The sequence below is a fragment of the Barbus barbus genome (assembly GCF_936440315.1).
Source record: "Barbus barbus genome assembly, chromosome: 30".
NCBI lineage: Eukaryota > Metazoa > Chordata > Actinopteri > Cypriniformes > Cyprinidae > Barbus > Barbus barbus.
Window position 1 is genome coordinate 22,293,005 of NC_136758.1, and position 20,522 is coordinate 22,313,526.

Below are 20,522 nucleotides of genomic sequence, written 5' to 3' on the forward strand. Positions count from 1 at the left end.
TCATTTTCAATGTACAAATGTAAAGCGTGTGTGATGAATAAGAGCTTACAGGGTTGTCCTCGTCAAAGTCCTTCCACTCCTGATAAAGCTCTCTCATGTCCACCAGCCGGTTTTCCATCTTCTCAAGGGCCCATATTTGCTTCCCTTTGCCTTTCCTCCTCACCTGAATGGCAGGTTCGCTCAATACAGCGTCTCGCTGCATACACAAACACAAAAAAAGGTCACATGACTGCACCACCAATGCTTATGCTAAGCTTCTCTCATGTTATCCTGTGTATAGAGGGTTTCTGCAAGTTTTAGGAAAGGTAAATTCAAGACTTTTTCCTTTAAATTGGTTTTAAAAGTCTTAAGTGATGGGAACACAATGTGTAAATGTGTTCCCTAAATGTAAATATTGGTCACACTTTATTTTAAGCTCCAATTCTCGACATGTATTAACAAACAATTAACTATGACTTCTTCCTCAAACTCCCAATTTGCTGCTTATTAATAGTTAGTAAGGAAGTTGTTTAGTTATTAGGTAGGATTAAGGATGTAGAATATAATCATACAGAACATGGGCTTTATAAGTACCAATAAACAACCAATGTGTTAAATATAGGCATGCTAATAAGAAACTAGTTAATAGTGAGAATTTGTCCCTATACTAATGTGTTACTGTAAATATCATAAGCTGTATTAACAAAAGTTTGAAAATAAAACTTTCAACAAATCTCCATTACAATTGTACAATAACTTTCACTTGACAATACTGCAAAAACATGATTTTCTTCTGCAGTATTTTTGTCATGTTTTCCAGTTCGAATGTCTAAAGATTCTTAAATCGAGATACATAGAGGATCAAACACTAGAAGTCTTGTTTTCTGTGAAATCAATCAAAATGAAATGAGTTTACGAGTAAATCTACTGATAAGGTCAACTTAATTCAAAGGGAAAAAACAATTTCATATCCCACTGAGAGGTATGTGTTCTCATTTTAAGCACAAACTCACTTCATTTTGTTCACTTTCTCATAAAACAAGACTTCAACTATCTTCATTTTGCATTTCAAGTAAATGTATATTAATTTAAGGATGTTTAGATATTGGAAAACAAGACAAAAATACTGATGAAGATATTTGTTGTTTTCAAAGCATGCAACATTTAATGCAATGACTTTATAAATTTAAGACTTTCTGCTCCCATTTAAGACCTTTCAACCTTAATTTGTAAGAAAGGCAAATTAAGACTTTTTAAGACCTAACATGGGTCTAAAATGTGGCTGACCTTTCTGTTGGCGTTAAGGTTTGCAGCAGGGATCTGTAGAGTAACTCTGTACTCGGTTCTCTTGTCCAGTTCTTCAGCAATGAAGCTCGCCTCCTGCACTAACAGATTAGCCCGTACGATCTGCTCCCTCAGTTTCCTCAAGCTCCGCGTCAGCACTACCTCCCTGGTGTCACCAAAATAACAGCATTAGAATTCACCATGTACCAAATTTCACCTTGGGATAACAAAACACATTTGTTTCCACCAAAAACTGAAACCTCACCTCTCCTCGCTCCACTGGCGCAGACGGTGCTGGGCGCTAGGTGATGATGACATTCCTCCCTGGCTCAGTCTCTCCCAGCTGCGGTACTGCGACTGCAAGGGCTGCGACTGCGGTATCTGCATGCTCTGTCTGTCTGGAGTCAGCTGTTTGCGCAGCTGCTGCAGCTCCTGCTCGTACATCACCCGCTGGCGCTCGAGAGCAGTCTGCTTCTCCTCCTCATGCTGGCGCTCCAGAGACTGCAAAACTGCCTGCATGGGGTCTGTTAGACAACAAAAACAGAAATATTTTACATCATTTTGGATCGTGTTTAGGCTACTGTACCTTTAAGACTTAAAGGTAAATTACCCGTTTTGACTGGCTAACATTTTCACATGTGAAATGAGTTAACATTCCTCTTCAATGCAACATAAGTTTCCATATTTTTATTAGCAGCAATGTTCTACTTTTTATTACAGCTGTACCAAAGTTTGGGGTTTTTTTTAATAACGAATTAATACTTTTATGCACATCAAATGTGACAGTAAGACATGTATGAAGTAACAAAAGATTTCCATTTCAAATAAATGCTGTTCTTTTGAACTTTTAAAAGTTTAAAAAATCATCACAGTTTCCACAAAAATATTAAGCAACACAAATGAAGTCATATTTCACATACATTTTGTGTCTAAAACTCACCGTTGCTGCCCAAAGCCTTCATCATGACTTCAGTCTGAGCAAACTCGTAGCTGAAGCTGACCTCACTGGACACCTCGCTGGCCGTGTCTCCCTCTCCGTCCAGCTGCTCACTGCTGTTACTGTTCCTCATGTTCCCTCCCTCACCCTCCTCTTCCTCACCCCTCAAGCGTCGCTTCGGTAGGTTTATCCTGAAGATGATACAAATATAAAAAGTCTTCATAAAAGAAGAATCAATACTGCCCTTTCACATACAAATACAGGCAGCCGCTATGTGACATTCTTTAGTCTAGAGTAATAACACTGACCTGAAGAAGTGATTGTTTCCCCAAAAAATACGGTCACCATGGTGAAGCTGCTGCCGGCTGGTGACTGGAGATCCATTTACACATGTTCTGTAACAGAGAAAACATCAAATTACTTTAGAAAACTTTAGATTTAACATTTACCTAAATAACGATTTGGCTGCTGTTGTTTTCCTTTAACTTGTAGTAATAACTTTTTAGATAAAAGAGCCTGTCTAATGCATACATTTAAAATGTACTGTACATGCATAGTGCAAAGAAAACCTGCAGTGAAGCATTCATGGATTAAATTGAACCAGTGACCCTTTTGGTTTACCCATCTCACATTTGCACTACTATCCTCGATGCATTACCTTGAGTTTCTGTAAGGATTGAGAAAGACAGCTCCCTCAGGTGTGATGTTAATGACACAATGCTCTGCTTGGATGCCCATTCCACATAACTGGATGTCCTGTGAATCTGCTGATCCAACCTTAGTGTGTTCCTGCAAAACATCCCAGCATTAACTGCAGTTATCACTCAGATGACATCCATAGAGGCTAAAATCAACACATAATGAATGCCACATTTTCAAGCACCAAATTATAAATTAAACTAGATTTTTTTTTTTACTTAGTTCATTATTTAAAAAAGTATTTAATATATAAGAATAATATTATGTATATAATTATAAAATATACTTTTAATATATTGTATTATATTAAAACGTGTATAATAATAATAATAATAATAATAATAATAATAAGCATGCATAATATAATATGTAATAATAAGTAGCAAATAATAGAAATAATAATACTATAATTAAAATAATATACAAAACTCTAAAATGCATTACCTTTAGATAATAAACCAATAGTTCATTAAGGGCAGGGTCAGCGTTGAGGTTGACCAGGAAGCATTTATCTTCTCCAACCTTGATACCAGATGACTGCAGAGAGATGCCAAGACTCTCCAGCTGTTTTTGTCTCTCCTGTGCAAAGAAAAAACAATGCAAGAAGTTGTTTAGCGTCCTCTTCTGTGTTTGACGGATGGTGTTATGGAACATGAACTACAGAACATCCAGACATAAACAAAATTACAGTCCAGACAAAACAGTGCAAATTATTGTTGCTGTTACTTGTGCGATTTCCTCAGTCTTCCTCAGCTTCTGTTCCCAGGTGACCGTCATCTCCTGTATCAATTTTTCCGATTCCTCCAGTCTCTCCTTCAGCTCTGGAGCCTTCATAGACTGTAGAGGAACATGGCTCTTAACATGCTGTTTTTGACATTTTGCAATGTCATACTAAGAAAATGATAAAAAGTGTGTACCTCAGCCTGCGTCAGCTGATCTCGCAGTTTCTCCACCTCCTCTCGAAGTTCCCGGATGATCCTGGCATTGGGGTCTTCATTAACCACGGCATGGTTTACAATGCTCTTTGCTCGGTCTGCATAGCGTAATGTTGACAGCGTCTCCTCATAATTATCTGCCGCAGGGCTTACAGTGGCAACCATAGCAGTCCGACTGTTTCCACCCAGACTGTCCTGCGGTTACACCAGAAGGACGGACATGAGACATCAATGCACAGGGCAGAGTGGTCACTTTCCAGAAATTATACAATCAAAAGTGTGTGGATGGAACTGGATTGGAAAATGTAAAAAATACTGTGGAAATTCCCCTTCCTGGTGTTTACTGGACAGAATGAGTGTTCATACCTTGAGCAGCCATGTCAGCACCGAATCTCTGTAGGGCACAAACTTGTTCTTGTTCTTTCCAGCACCCTGGTCTGCCAGAGCTGAGATCACCAAACCCAGAGTGGTTAAAGACCTGTCCGGTGTGGAGAGGAAAGATAGAAATGGAAAATAATAAGTGAGAGAGAAACAGACCAAGGAAAAAGACACACTTCAAACACAGAAATATGCACTGGCAGCCCAAAAAGCCTTCACCTGATTTATAAACCTTTCTCAGAACAAACTATGCCCTTAGATGTAGCCAATTTAACAACTCGGATTCTCCACAGTATCTTTAAATCAACTAAAATACATTCTTAGAGGGCTAAAACATCCAGACACAATATTAGTGGGGAGCTTCGCACGGTAAATGAAGATTATGTCTACACAGAAGATCAAACTTATTTCAAATCAGTTATTTTCCATGACATGTCTCCTGTAAAATGCAAAGAACCTATCCAACAGAAAAGGAAACACCTCAATTCAGTGACATAGGAAAATGTTCAGAGGTGACTCAGAGACTAGATTAAGCAAGAGAATCTCATGAAAACATGTCTGGGTCACATTTTACTCCAACATTGAAAGGGAAAAATTTATAAAATTATGTATGAAGAAAATGAAGATGATTTCTGGAGCATGTAATTGTTATTTTATCATAGTCGTGACGTATTGTCAAGTATGGTGACCCATACTCGAAATTGGTGCTCTGCGTTTAACCCATCCAAGTGCACACACACAGCAGTGAGTAGTGAACAAATGCACACACACACACACCGTGAACACACACCCGGAGCAGTGGGCAGCCATGCTGCGGCGCCCGGGGAGCAATTGGGGGTTCGGTGCCTTGCTCAAGGGCACCTCAGTCGTGGTATTGAGGGTGGAGAGAGCGCTGTACATTCACTACCCCCCACCTACAATCCCTGCCGGCCGGGGACTCGAACCCGCAACCTTTCGATTACGAGTCCGACTCTCTAACCATTAGGCCACGACTTCCCCATATTACATTATTATTAATAAGGTATAATATAATGCAACATATTATATAGTAATATGATGTTATTAATGGTCAAAAACCCTATTATTATTTCAAATTTTTCTATAAAATAACATAACATAATATAATAGTAATCAAATAATGCATTTAATTGTCAAAAAAAGTGTGTCCAAATACAGAAAAAAAAAAAATTTAGGCTTCCTTTAAGTTAAAATAATTTAGCATTTTTGGGGGCAAAATATCAACTAGACTTGCTCTTGACAGTTTCCATAAGATTAATGGAAATCCTCTGCAGGTTTGTACATTCATTTTAAAAAGTACCAAGACAAGACAAAAAGAAAGGCATCGTGCAGCATGAGTCAAGTTTGTACACACTTGTTAATGTTGCTTCCTTCCTTGAGCCGGTCGCCTGCAGCACCCGTCTTTGCAGCTCTCTCACTTCCTGCCAGGTCCACCAAACTCAGCTTACTCACCTTTTCCCCACTTGTCTGTAGAAAGAGAAAAAGGACAGAAATAGTAATGAGAGATGTTACGTTCGTAAGCAGATGAATACTGCTTACCACATAATATCCACTGGCTACTTTTTTTTTTTTAGAATAGCATGTCACATGACCTCATTATGTGTATGTTTCCATGATTGGTGCCTAGTTATCCTGGAAATAAACAGTGAACTAGCAGTGGCAGGACCTAATAAAAAACAACAACATCATAATCCCTCACCACTGAACCGTTCCATGGTTGTCAATCCTGTCTGTTCTTGTCCTCCCTAGAAACCCAGGGAAACGGCTTTAAATGTTAAATTTGTGTATGAATGACCACGCTGGACAAATTCTGGTGAGCTGTCCTATATTACGAAGGAACAATGACAAGAGAGGCTATAGTGGGCCGTAGACAAGCATCCATTGTTCTCCTCTCTATTGCACAGCATTGGAGCAGTATGTGGGGTGGAGTTCCTTTATGTGCCCCAGCATCAGACCTTACTGTACACAATCCCCCTGTTTGAGCATCAGAGATGAGGTTTAATTGAGAGGAGAGGCAGAGAGATGTGAGCGCGAGCTGAGAGGATATGGGAAGTCGTGAGGAGGGGGGTCTGAGCTGGACCGCGATTACAGTGCATTACAGCAACAAAGAGAGTCCTTGTGCTGCAAAGGCTTCAGGCTCCACATGCACATTGGCTGAGAATACACAATCATATAGAGCCAGAGTTCATTCGTTAATCTATAATCAGCCATTTATAGGAGACACATTCTGCTCTTTTGTAGCATTTAATTTTTTTATTTTCACATAGTTATGCACTAACCACTCATAACACCTTAGAAACTGTGTAGCAACACCCTGACAACCACCCAGAACACCTTATCCACCTTTTAACCATAGACTAACCCTCTTAGAACACCTTAGAAACTGCATAGCAAGACCCTGACAATGCTCTGAAAATCACCTAAAACAACCACATAGTCATGCATTAACCACTCAACACCTTAGAAACTACATTGCAAAAACCCTGACAACCACCCAGAACTCCCTAGTAACCTTAAGGCCGGGACACACCAAGCCGACTTCAAAGAACTAGAGGCAACGAAAGCCAACGGTGTTGTCGTCAGCAGCGTCGGACCAAAAAGCTGCGCTCGAACACACCACACAGACTACAGCCGACAGCAAACTAACATGTGCGTTCTGCGCATGCGTAAGAGGAATTAACGGTCTATATCAGCAGCTATCAATAGTATATATTCATCATTCAAAAGGAGAAACCAAAACAAAGATATACGAGATAAACGCAGATAAGCGAAACGTAAACACATCGGCGCTTGCTTACCATTTGGAATATTAGTAATGTTGATAACTTTAATCAATTTAAGCACTCATGTTGTTATAAAAACAGTCGCATATTAGAATGAGGGGGAAAGATCATGTAACATTTAAACAGCCTTCTGCCTAATTTTGTACTCTGTCGTATACTCTGTACTTTTCTGTGCCTTGACAGTGTAATTTACTTGGCAGTCAATAGGACAGTCACAAGCCTCCCGGTTTTCATCCAAAATATCTTAAATTGTGTTCCGAGGACGAACAAAGATTGTACGGGTTTGGAACGACATGAGGACAAGTGATTAGTGACAAAATTTTCATTTTGGGGTGGAGTATCCCTTTAAACATTACATTATGTCAAGGATTCGCAAACTGGGGTTCGTAAACTAACGGCAAAGGGTTTGTGAGTTTAATGAAAACCAAATAATTATTTCAATCAAAAAAATTTAAAATTAAAATAAGTCACTAATTAAGCCATAATTTATTGCTATTGAGTAAATATGTAATCAATACAAAAGTAACTGTAGTCTGATTTATAATATTTTAATGTAATTTAATCTAACTACAAGTACTTAATTTTTTTAATCTGACTATGTAATCCAGATTACATGTAATCAGTTACTACCCAGCTCTGGCAACTGCATAGCAATACTCTGGGAGAACACACAAGTGTTGAATAGTGGTGAGTTTACACTGTCAAGCACAGACAATGTAAAAATCTAGTTTTTCAGGAGCTGTTTTACATAATATGCTAAACACAGATTTATTTGAATACAAAAGAACATGGAAATCAGAGGTAATCTACTGCCTCACATTTCCTCACAGCACTGTTTGCATGAAAAACAACAGCATGCAAAAAACAGGACTGATGACTGTGCTGGAAAAATACACACATCATTACTTATCGATGGCTGAGATGACAAGCAACACATACATAAGGGCTGGGTTTGGTGCACAGGTGTGTGCATGCAGGCTTAAACTTTATCATTGCTCTGTTTTAGTGACAACATGCTAAATTTAGATCTTGCACCTGTTGAGGGGCCAGCACAGTCCAGGCTGTGATGAATTATAGATTAGGGACTGGACACAAGTCGAATCAGGTGATCGTGACATACGCCACAAAAGAAGAGCACAGTGACACCAGGACAGTGCAAGAGGAGATCAGCTGACGTCTAAACTCGGACACTCTATAATTTATTCATCAATTTTCCTTCCATTTGCATGAGCTCTCCTCCATGCTCACGATAAAGCCGATAAGGGAAGGTCCAGAGTGCACTTAATGGTACAAGATCTTTGGAGATGCATTAAATTAAATGACTTATGCAATATTATAAATGGGAAACAACCAGTAATGATCCAAAGTGGATGGAACAAAGGCAAGGGGGGTGTAAGAATATAATGTAAGAGGAGCATTTGAGATTTAACACTGGACTGTGCATCACAGGTCCACATCAGCTGATAAAAGGTATTCGATACATCCATCTATGAGAACATCAGGGCTGGACATCTTCCCCTTCCTGCAGTACTTGGCTCTATTTCATGAGGATCTTGCAAGAACATTCAAGGTCTGAGTTTTATTATCAAACAGCAGAATCAGGACTGTTCCCAAATTAAATTACCCTAATAAGGTTTTCCTTGCTCTTTTCAAATAAGAGCGTTTGAAGACAGACTCTGATGCTCTCAACCCAGGCCACCCAGACCATTTACAATAACAAAGCTACAAAAAACTAATAAATCAGAGAACATGGTTGCAAAGTTGAAAATACATTAACACATGACCACCCACATTTACATAGCCATGTTTATTCAGAATTCAGAAACCTGACCCAAACTGATAAGCAAACTATGCTGGTATGCAAAGGTTAGCCAATCATAAAGAAGGTCATTTACATGAAGTCTAAAAACGTACAGCAGTTAAAGCTAAGGGTGCAAAATGGTAATGATTATAAGTTTCATGGTGCAAGAAACTATGTCCAACATAAAATAACTTAAATTTAAATAAAAGCTGAAGCGTGTAAGGAGACCCATTTAAGAGATTTTCCACTTGTATTATCTTGCATCTAAATCTTAATCTATGAAAATCAGCTTTAGAACAGTGTAAGTGTGTCCTTACCCCCGACTGCAGGTCCTTTAGTGTGTGCGTGAGGATGATTTTGAAAACACCATGGGAGCGACTGCTTTCCTCATTCATATTGGTGGCCGCCACAGTGCGGGATTTATTCCCCTCAGACATCAAGGACTCAATGTCCTTTGGGTAGGAGAAGGGACACGATTAGAATCTCAGACATGCTTTAAAGGTCAGAAATACTGCACACTTGTGCATACTTATTTTTTTGTAAAAAACAAAAACAAAAAAACAAAAAGGCAAAGCAGTAAAGACGTCCTGAGTATGGCCTTTAAAAATAAGGCAGGTACAATGCTGATGAATTATGGTTACTGCAAAATAACCCGTTTTTAGTTTTGAACAGTTAAACAGGACTTCCACAATGATCATCTATGGAATCTCTGGAATTCTACAGAATGGATTAAAATTTGTAAAACTGTTAATCCAAAGCACTGTTCACATTAAACACATTTAAACTCAATATATTTTAGTAGAATTAAAAGAATAGGTGACAAATTACACAATTCCATGAAACAAATTCTGCAAAACGCCACGGAAATCTGCCTTTTACAGATTCTGTGCAGGCTTTAGAATGACTAAGAGTTCCATGAGACCAAAAACATCAGCAGTGACATGTCGTATTGTGAGCTGACTATAAACATTCCTACAGTGGGATTTGCTAAGCATCAACTGCAGACCCAAAGAGGGGATAACTGAGCCACATGATCAACTAAACGACAATATATATTGGAAAAAAAGGAGGTGAAAGTTCAATCATTGTGTAAAGCGCATGTTATTCTACCATTAAAGATATATTTGTCCTATTTTGTTACCTTGTAACTTTCTACCGCAAGCCTTGATAGACCATCAACATAAGGCCCCAAAACTTTATGTTCTCTCACTCTTAAAGCCTGTCGACTCCTGTGGGAAAAACGGATATTGTGTTAGATCAACATCTACGGCAGAGTAAAGCTCAGAGATTAAACATGAGACACAATAGGCTTCACCCTTTGGGGTCCAATAGGTCCCGGACTTTCTCGTTGTAGATTTCCATATAAGAGACTTCCACGGTGAAGCTTTCTTCCTCTCTCTGGTGCTGAATGGTTCGCTCAAACAGAGAACTGCAGAGTCTGGGGATCAAACCGGGTTGGTCCGCCGAACCCATCATGGTGTACGACTTCCCAGAGCCTGAGGGAAATTACATTTTCTCATGTTACTTAATACAAATAATCATTACTACACAATCACATTACAAAAGAAGAATATTTAGAGTTATATTTAGAGTGCTTTTAAAAAAACTTAGCAAAGGTCACTGCGTACAAAGCATTACTCACCAGTCTGCCCATATGCAAAAATACAGGCGTTGTAACCCTGAAAGGCATTGTTCAAAAGACTCTCCCCAAGGCACTGAAACACTACATCTTGGCCTGATAAAATATGATTGATGACAATTAAGATGGACGTCCATAAATGTGAATCTTACAAAAAACTGTCATGAACATTTTCAAGTGATGCATGACTCTGAGATGACAATTAAACTAAACTAAGGTTATGGTCCTAAAAATAGGCTTCACTGTGGCTTCAAAATTCACCACGTGAAGGAGAGAAAGAGAGGAAAACAAGAGAAAGCATGTATGGCTGTGCTGAAGTACATGACGACACCTAAACAAACAGCTTAAAAAAAATGGCATAATGAAAAAAAAAAATGGCTCTAAAAATAAGAAAAAGTGTTTTTCAAATAAATAAATATATATAGATATAGATATACACACACTGAACAAAATTATAAACAAAACTTGTTTTTACCCCCATTTTCCATGAGCTGAACTCAAAGATCTAAGATTTTTTCTATGTACACAAAAGGCCTATTTTTCTCAAATATTGTTCACAAATCTGTCTAAATCTGTGTTAGTGAGCACTTCTCCTTTGCCGAGATAATCCATCCACCTCACAGGTGTGGCATATCAAGATGCTGATTAGACAGCATGATTATTGCACAGGTGTGCCTTAGGCTGGCCACAATAAGAGGCTACTCTAAAATGTGCAGTTTTATCACACAGCACAATGCCACAGATGTCGCTTTTTGTTTTGAGGGAGCATGCAATTGGCATGCTGACTGCAGGAATGTCCACCAGAGCTGTTGCCCGTGAATTGAATGTTCATTTCTCTACCATAAGTCGTCTCCAAAGATGTTTCAGAGAATTTGGCAGTATATCCAACCGGCCTCACAACCGCAGACCACGTGTAACCACACCAGCCCAGGACCTCCACATCCAGCATCTTCACCTCCAAGATCGTCTGAGACCAGCCACCCGGACAGCTGCTGCAACAATCGGTTTCCATAACCAAAGAATTTCTGCACAAACTGTCAAAAAAACGTCTCAGGGAAGCTCATCTGCATGCTCATTATCCTCATCGGGGTCTCGACATGACTGCAATTCGTCGTCGTAACCGACTTGAGTGGGCAAATGCTCACATTCGATGGCGTCAGGCACTTTGGAGAGGTGTTCTCTTCACGGATACAGGGCAGATGGCAGACAGCGTGTATGGTGTCGTGTGGGTGAGCAGTTTGCTGATGTCAACGTTGTGGATCGAGTGGCCCATGGTGGCGGTGGGTTATGGTATGGGCAGGCATACGTTATGGACAACGACCACAGGTGCATTTTATTGATGCCATTTTGAATGCACAGAGATACCGTGACAAAATCCTGAGGCCCATTGTTGTGCCATTCATCCACGACCATCACCTGATGTTGCAACATGATAATGCACGGCCCCATGTTGCAAAGATCTGTACACAATTCCTGGAAGCTGAAATCATCCCAGTTCTTGCATGGCCAGCATACTCACCGGACATGTCACCCATTGAGAATGTTTGGGATGCTCTGGATCGGCTTATATGACAGCGTGTTCCAGTTCCTGCCAATATCCAGCAACTTCGCACAGCCATTGAAGAGGAGTGGACAACCTGATCAACTCTATGCGAAGGAGATGTGTTGCACTGCATTAGGAAAATGGTGTTCACACCAGATACTGACTTGTTTTCAGACCCCCCCAATACAGTAAAACTGCACATTTTAGAGTGGTCTTTTATTGTGGCCAGTCTAAGGCGCACCTGTGCAATGATCATGCTGTCTAATCAGCATCTTGATATGCCACACCTGTGAGGTGGATGGATTATCTCGGCAAAGGAGAAGTGCTCACTAACACAGATTTACACAGATTTCTGAACAATATTTGAGAGAAATGGGCCTTTTGTGTACATAGAAAAAGTCCTAGATCTTTGAGTTCAGCTCATGAAAAAATGGGGCAAAAACAAAAGTTAAGTTTATAATTTTTTCAGTATATATATAAAATTATTTTTACTATTGTAATTATTTAATATGTCTATTAGGGCTGTCAATCGATTAAAATATTTAATCGTGATTAATTGCATGGTCGTCATGGGTTAACTCGTGATTAAGTTGCGATTAATCGCACATTTTTATTTGTTCTAAATGTACCTTAAATTAATACTTTTCAAGTTTTTAAATGGGCATGGACAAATATGGATGCTTTATTCAAATGTATGTTTATTATTATTATTGAAACCATAGTCAACACAGAGCATGAAGACTAGATATGTTTCAAAGGTCATAGATGTTTTTCAAAAAACTTGTTCGTGTCTATTAGACACATGAAAAAAAATACCAGGTTCCCATTACTTCTCTTTCTTTGCACTGAGCAATTTACTTACACAAACCAGTTTACATTTTTGCACGACAGGGCAGCTCACTTCTTCTGAACATGCAAAATGTACATTTATTATTACATTTGTTTGCGTCTCTGTGCACACATACTGTATTTTGATGCAGCAAAATTTTCAATAACACTGTTTTCATAGATATATTTTACTGTTTCTGTTGTCAGACAACGGAATGAATATGAAATAGTGACTGAAACACGACCCATTGAGACTACATAACCAGCTCTCCCTTCCAAGATGTTAATCTGCAAAAAAAATCATGATAATCAAGCCGTCGTCTGATGAAATCAAATACACATAAAATAAACATAAGATAAAGACAATAGCTGTGCTGTGATTTCGGCTATACTTGCATGTAAAATTAAAGAAGCAACATAATATCTGTGTTTAACTGAAAAGCGCTGCTCCTCTCCGCCACTTGCTGTCGCTGAACAATGAAGATGCAGAGAGTGAGATGTGTGTGTACACGCGTGCTGGGAAAGCAAGACCTCGCGCAGCAGTACCAGCGAGTCTCACAAACTAAATGTTTGGGTAAACCTTTTGTCGCTAGGCGCTTTTTTGAAGGGAAAAAAAGTCGCTAAAGGGGTCTGCAAAGTCACTAGGTTGGCAACATTGTGAATCTCCATTTCTCCAACTACGGGTTAGGCCACGGGTCAAACAGAAAATGTGCGCTGCATTAATCGTGCGTTAATAAAATGAGTGCCACTAAAATGAATTTGCATTAATGCGTTAACTTTGACAGCCCTAATATTTATAATGAATTATAATAGATTTTTAATTATAATTTAATATATATATTTTTTTTTCAATCAAATCAAATCACTTTCTGTCCCATAGATAAAGTTCCATGACTTGAAACTGTACTGAAAACCTCAAGGTGACACTGTAGATGTTCTGGGGAAAAACCTTGTTAGTACAAATGATCTTGATGTGTAAACAAAACCTTATCTTCACTAGCACCACCAGCACCAGCGCAAGAACCATCAAAAGATAATACAGATGTGATATTTGGTACTGAACCAAGAAACAGACAAAGTGGCTTCCTCAAGAAGTGTTTCTAGAAACTGACCAGCAAACTTCTCTGTCTCCGACTCATCCATCGACCAAAAACAGTAGTCATAGGCGAAGGTCTTGACAAAAGAGATACAGATAGATAGAAATAAAAAAGGTTACTTTGTGTTTCCATTTGCTCTATTCTATCAAACTTGTATTCTGTATGAATGTTCTATCAAACTTGTATTTTGTGTAATGTAAGCATGTTCATTTTAGACAGAAATTAAGGTCATACCTTTGGCTGACCCCTGCTGCAAGACGATCCAAGGAGGAGGGTGCATATGGAAAAGACAGAAAAAGAGCTTGTTTAAAAACAAATCACTTATGCATGCATTTTAGAAGAATGCACAATTTCAATGTGGCTGCGCTGTAGTACAAGATGACAAGTAAGATTCTGTATAAACTAAAAAAAGTCCATGTGTTTTGGATGTGATATCATGATAATACTATTAATACCACTGTACATATACTAGGATTCTATGGTATTATTAGAGTTCTATTTATAGCATAATATTTACACTGGCAGCCAAAATTTTAAATAATTAAGTTTTTTTCTGGGTTAAGCTCACCTAGGCTGCATGTATTTAATAAAAAAAATGCAGTAAACACAGTAATACTGCAAAATCATTACAATTTAAAATACTTTTTATATGGTCAATTCCACTTTGCTCTCATAGAAATAAATGTGATTTTTAATTATATTCAAATAGAAAATAGTTATTTTAAATTGTAAAAATATTTCAGTTTTGGCCGCCAGTGCATAATATTTCAGTACATTTTTCCCTGAAAACATCCAAGCTTTAATTATTCCAGGAAGTTCAGAGAAGCTTCAAAATAAAATAAAAAAAGCCTCTAACTGTCCAAATTCTGTGGACCCACTGACTCACAGCTGACCAAAATAGCATGTCATCACCAGGACTAGGAACCAGCGGCTCTACACACAATCACACATCCTGAGTGAGTCCATGTCATCAGATGTACTTTGCTCAGTGGACCTGAACACAAACAGACTGTCTCTCACTGAGAAAGCCCTGCCGTTTACAGGGTAAATACGCATTTAGAGCCCTTACTCAAAGTTAGGTTATCCGTAGAGGGCACCTCAATGGCTTTGCACAGCACTCTGTGAACACAATGACCTATATAAGCATTATTGACTGGCTGTGGGAGCGTATTGAAGGATCTTAATCGCTCAGAGAGCACTGTGCCTTTCCAGGCCAAATTAATTCAATTCTGTTGTTCTCGGGGTAATTAAAAAACACAAATGCAAAATGCAAAGCCCAGTTCCAAACCATAGTGAGCTGCCTAAACAACAAATAGAACTGAGTGAAACATTTAAATAAAACATCTACCAAGTATTTTACCCAATATTTGTTTGTGCCATGAACTTTTGTGCACTGAGCTATTAATATTATTATTATTATTATTATAATAAAGAGTTACAGTCATACTTAAGTCGTTTTGCATGGAAATTTGTCTGAGTACATGACAAACAAGTCAAATAATAATAATAATAATAATATTATTATTATATATGGGGTCGACCAATGTGTTTTTCAGGAGCCGAGGCTGATACTGATTATTACAGATCAAGTAGACTGATTAAGTAGACCGATAACCAATATTTTGAACCAATATATATGCCTGGTGTAAAAATGAAAATTAATGTTAAAATGAACAATAACAAGGGCGCAGAAAAAAACTATTTAAAAGTTTCGGCAAATCGGTTTTAAAAATGACCGATAACCAAAAAATTGCTTAATAAACGGCCAGGCTGATAATCATCAACCCCTAAATGGTTTAGTTTATTTATAGTAATAATTTCATCTTGTGATCACTAAAAAAACCTATAATGACCATCTTCAGCAGTGGCGATCCCAATCTAGAAAATCTACGTCCATGAGAGCTTATGGAAATCACCGAAGCGTGTACAGCCATGTAGTTACAAAGCAAACGAACAAGCGAGGGATGGAAAGCTGGGGCAAAATATGCCTGGATTCAGTTCCAACGACCCCGGGCTCAGCTTGTCGTTTAAAATCAGGCCACGCTGCACTTGTGGTATAATAAGTTGCACGATGACGTCCCCCCGTCACACCACGCTGAGAACTGAGAGAGATGTTGGCCCTGAAGGAAGTGTCAGACTGAGCTTCATCTTGAGTTCCTGGGGGAGGTCTGGCAAACGGGGTGGACAAACACACATGGCGGATATTCGGAAATCTGTGGAGACAGCTGTATATTCTGTAACACTAAAAATAACATTTCTGAGTGACAGTCCCTCAATTCTGACATTGAAATTAAAGGATTAGTTCACTTTTAAAAAAAACTTTTGCTGATAATTTACTCACCCCCATGTCATCCAAGATGTCCATGTCTTTCTTTCTTCAGTCGAAAAGAAATTAAGGACGTGACGTCACGAACGCGCATCACAGAACAGAGCAAAGCGAGCATTTGTGCTTATAAAACTTAAATTTTTTTTATTTATTTTTGAAATGACCGATCGTTTCACTAGATAAGACCCTTATTCATCGTCTGGTATCGTTTAAAGCCCTTTGAAGCTGCACTGAAACTGTCATTTGGACCTTGAACCGTTTGGGTCCCAATGAAGTCCATTTTATGGAGAAATGTTTTCATCAAAAACCTTAATTTCTTTTCGACTGAAGAAAGACATGGACATCTTGGATGACATGGGGGTGAGTAAATTATCAGCAAAAGTTTTTTTAAAAGTGAACTAATCCTTTAATATGTGGAAATTCTTAGAAAATGATCTTGTCTCCATATTATCGGTTTCTAAAATCTAGCCTTGCTATATCTATCTGTTGCTGCAGGGCATAAACTGAGTGCTACAGATAACAGATACTTCAGTATACATCAGAGTAAAACAAATCAAATTTCATGCATCATAGGAACATAACGCATGCTTTCAAGACACCTAAAGGACAGACTACTAATTCTTGAGAGGGAGGTCTCTACCTAACCACCACAGCCAAGGGTGTAGCTTGCAGTAGGTATGCGTGTAATGGCAAATGAGTTCACTGGTTTGTGTGCTACACCCAGACTACTGCTCATGCTTGTAGCTCCTGCCGCCGGCAACTCCTTTCCCAAACACTCGTTACAAGCCCTAGTGACTTTGACCTTGGACTATCTGGCAAAGCCTACACTAACTATACCCCTGGACACATTTAATCATATCTGATTCGCCAACATGACAAATACAATGATGTACAGTCTCTGACGTAATGGACAAAGTACTGAAATGAATCATTTCATACAAATGACACTACTTAGAATGATGAAGATGGGTAAGATTAGAAACATTGCTGAGCACAACTGTATATTCGTTCCAGTAATAAACTATATGGCTGCTTTTTCGCTCATGCAATGTTGATTAAAAACGGTCTTCTAAACAGTCTTCTCTTATTTATGTTGGGCTGAGAATCTAAATTATAATGCATCGCTTCGTTTGGATGATAAACGTGAACAAACCAGTTCAAATAGGTTTCAGTGATGCAGCCTTTTTTTTAATTTAGTGTAAATGTATCCGTTTAAATTAATACAATCATCAAATGTAATTTTTATAGTTCCTGTTCTACAAAAATAGTACTCTGATTGCAGAATATACAGTAATCTGATATAACAAAACAAATTTAATAAAATAAAATTTAAAAACAAATAAAATAAAAAGAATCAATTAAAAATAAAATAAATAAGTGTTTAAGTATAAGTTGGCAAAACTGAAATGGATAATATGCACAATATATTAAATAAAATAAAACAGGTGTTTAGGTATAAGTTGGAGAAAGTAAAATGTGTAGTTTGTTTATCAGAGCAAAGTTAGCTTCATGTTTTTAACTGTCCAATGACGGCAGCCATGACAACCTAAGGAAAGCTGGCAGCTGCTCCCAGTCCCAAGTTCCCAGTCTGATTTCCAAACATTGCTGGACTAAACCCACAATGCATCACTCTGTGTTGTCCTAACACGGCTGTCCTGTACATCTGCACAGATTGGAATCACCATGAGCCAACTGTACAAATGAAAAATGCGTATGCTGTGCCTCTATGCCCGTTTTCCCTACAGGAGACAGAGGCATGTGGTTGTTATTACCCAAAAAATGCCTCAGTGACAGGTGAGACCAATCGCTGAGAGACACTCTAGCTAGAACTGGGATCAGCGCTGCGGTGCTGTTAATCACACGAGTTCTCTCATGATGTCATCGAGTAGCCTCGCCAGTCATCCTGTACGTTGCTTTATGACATTGTTTTTGTGGGAGTGAGTCAGAGGCTTCCTGATATGAGGCAGCACTGACTGAGCAGAGTCCTCAGCTGCTGGGGAAGACACAAACTCTCACTTTCTTTAGCAATCGCGCACACACAAAAACATTCATTTAGAGAGTGTCGGTTTGGCAGCGTGCATCAAAGACAAGCTCACATAAGACCCTTCCCCCAAACCAGGAAAAATCTTGCAGTTAGGGCTGGATGAACACGTTAAATACAGCAAAAAAACATGCTTTTTACAAAAAGAATACTTGAAAGAACAATACTTTTATTACAACTAATTCTTTTTAAACTCTACCACTCAAAAGTTTAAACAAATACTGTTATTTAGCAAGGATGCATTTAATTAATAGTGAATACATTTGTAATGTTAAAAAAGTTCCCATTTAAGAAAAATATGCTTATCTGTAATGTACTATTTATCAAAGAATCATCAAAAAATGCATTACTGTCTCTACATTAATATTAAGCAGTAAAACGGTTTTCAACATTGATAATGAGAAACTATTCTCAAGCAGCAAATCAGCATATTAGAATGATTTCTGAAGGATCATGTGACGCTGAAGACTGGAGTAATGGCTGCTGAAATTTAGCTTTGCAATTAATAAACAGTTAAACTATAAGTGACCTTCAAGAACAAATGACTGAATCACAAATGAATAATTTTCAACCAGATTACTGAAACTGTCTGTGCAAAGAGCTGGTTCAGAAATAAAAGTAATCTGCATTCTGGCTACTGGCATTATTTAAATATCATATACCACTATAATGTACGCAAGCTGTGATTTAAAGGGGAAAAAACTAGTAGTCTTTTGGGAATTTGATTGCAAACTCCATAGTTGCAAACAAAATATCGAACATAAAAAAACTGATATTACCATCTAGCCCTACCCACAGTAATGAATGATTCAAAATGAAGGATTAAATGTTTACCACGCTTCCAAAAACACGCTGTGGCAAAGATTTGGCAAACACTGCCATGAAGGTTGTTGGTTTGAAAAATTAGACTTTGGTTCGCCACATAATAACAGCAAGCTCATCACAAATAGTCGCTACTTTTAATAGTTGCAGTTTTATTATCCAAGGAACTGTCTATAGGGGAGGAGGCTGCTATGAAAGACTGTGTCAACAGTGTCGTCCCTTCCCCCACTCTCTGTATCCCTCCATTGGCGCTGCAAACAATGAGGAAATCACCACTCTGGCTTGGTGCTATAATAGTATACAAATGAAACAGAGACCAAAGCACCACAGACAGAAAATAAAAACCACATTGACACCACCGGAGGGAAAACCCTCCATTTACAGGCTAAAAAGTGGTGGTTGATTCAAGTCTGCAGTCTAGCAAACAAGCCACTGGCCTCAATATGTCTTTGAACGGCATCAAACACACATTTAATCCCGCCACATTCAATCAGGCTTTCATGCAAACTCAGGGAGCATTCCAGAAACATGCTTGCGATTTCATTTCCAGCTAGTTAATGGATTCACCCGATGCCTCATCAGACTATCCTAATATTCCTAATAGGCTTGAGGAATGCATTTCCTACAGAGAACCATTTAAATCTCTCCTTCGAGAGTGTATCGACCACTCCGAGGCAAAGTGTCGACTCAAGGCCAGGACTGTAAATCCCTATGTCTTTGTCTGCATTCTTGCAGGGTCTGAAGTCTGAGAACAAGGGGGAGGAAGGAATGAACTTTGATTATGGTCCACTGCAGCTTTCTCATGGGTTAGTGATGTACGCTACGGTGACAGCTGTCAGTGCGAGTATGCCAGAGACCGAGGGTTGTGCCAAACGCCGTCTAACACCTCGTGGTTGGCGTTTGCATGATGGGTTAGTCAGAAAGACAACCTGACCGTGCACACGGACGCACATGAACTACGAGTCATTTTTAAAAAATGTGATTCCGCTCCGGTTGCTCGCATATACGCTGCTTGTGACTTGGAAAGATCACGTTTTGTACCCTTGACCTAAATTATGATCCACTAGATATGTCCTAATGAATGTATGTGCACCGACAGATGTGGTCTCATGCTTGAACTTAATGCTCTTGAGCAGGCCGAGGGCAACAGGATGCACTCTAGGGCACATCTTTCACATGATACAGAAATTTCTTAAGATAAAGGTGCCCAATTGTGACTCAGTGTCTTGGTAACTACAAAAGTAGTGTAATGAAAAGTGCACAATTAAACTTAATCAGCTGTGTTCATTAAGATTATATGACGCTCATCCAGTCATTTTCACCGATTTGCTATATTGTAGAAGTTGGCAAGTAGGCATTAGCCATTGTAAGATTGTAGAGAGAGAATATATAGATTATATATACACATTTCA

At 38.7% G+C, this 20,522-nt stretch overlaps 1 protein-coding gene across 2 annotated transcripts in view; it reads right to left on the bottom strand.

Annotated features, from left to right (window-relative positions):
• LOC306850743 (kinesin-like protein KIF13B) overlaps positions 1 to 20,522 on the bottom strand; it is a 43,765-nt gene that overhangs the window by 16,491 nt on the left and 6,752 nt on the right. For both annotated transcript variants that reach the window (XM_079386582.1, XM_079386581.1), the window contains exons 3-19: positions 14,156 to 14,171; positions 13,937 to 13,997; positions 10,457 to 10,549; positions 10,130 to 10,310; positions 9,956 to 10,043; positions 9,132 to 9,266; positions 5,585 to 5,697; positions 4,201 to 4,312; positions 3,817 to 4,029; positions 3,626 to 3,736; positions 3,344 to 3,478; positions 2,859 to 2,989; positions 2,509 to 2,595; positions 2,204 to 2,391; positions 1,529 to 1,787; positions 1,267 to 1,429; positions 50 to 196 (exon numbers count right to left, since the gene is read on the bottom strand). In XM_079386582.1, coding sequence (XP_079242708.1) covers positions 50 to 196; positions 1,267 to 1,429; positions 1,529 to 1,787; positions 2,204 to 2,391; positions 2,509 to 2,595; positions 2,859 to 2,989; positions 3,344 to 3,478; positions 3,626 to 3,736; positions 3,817 to 4,029; positions 4,201 to 4,312; positions 5,585 to 5,697; positions 9,132 to 9,266; positions 9,956 to 10,043; positions 10,130 to 10,310; positions 10,457 to 10,549; positions 13,937 to 13,997; positions 14,156 to 14,171 — 2,233 coding nt within the window. The remainder of the gene's footprint in view (positions 1 to 49; positions 197 to 1,266; positions 1,430 to 1,528; positions 1,788 to 2,203; positions 2,392 to 2,508; positions 2,596 to 2,858; positions 2,990 to 3,343; positions 3,479 to 3,625; positions 3,737 to 3,816; positions 4,030 to 4,200; positions 4,313 to 5,584; positions 5,698 to 9,131; positions 9,267 to 9,955; positions 10,044 to 10,129; positions 10,311 to 10,456; positions 10,550 to 13,936; positions 13,998 to 14,155; positions 14,172 to 20,522) is intronic.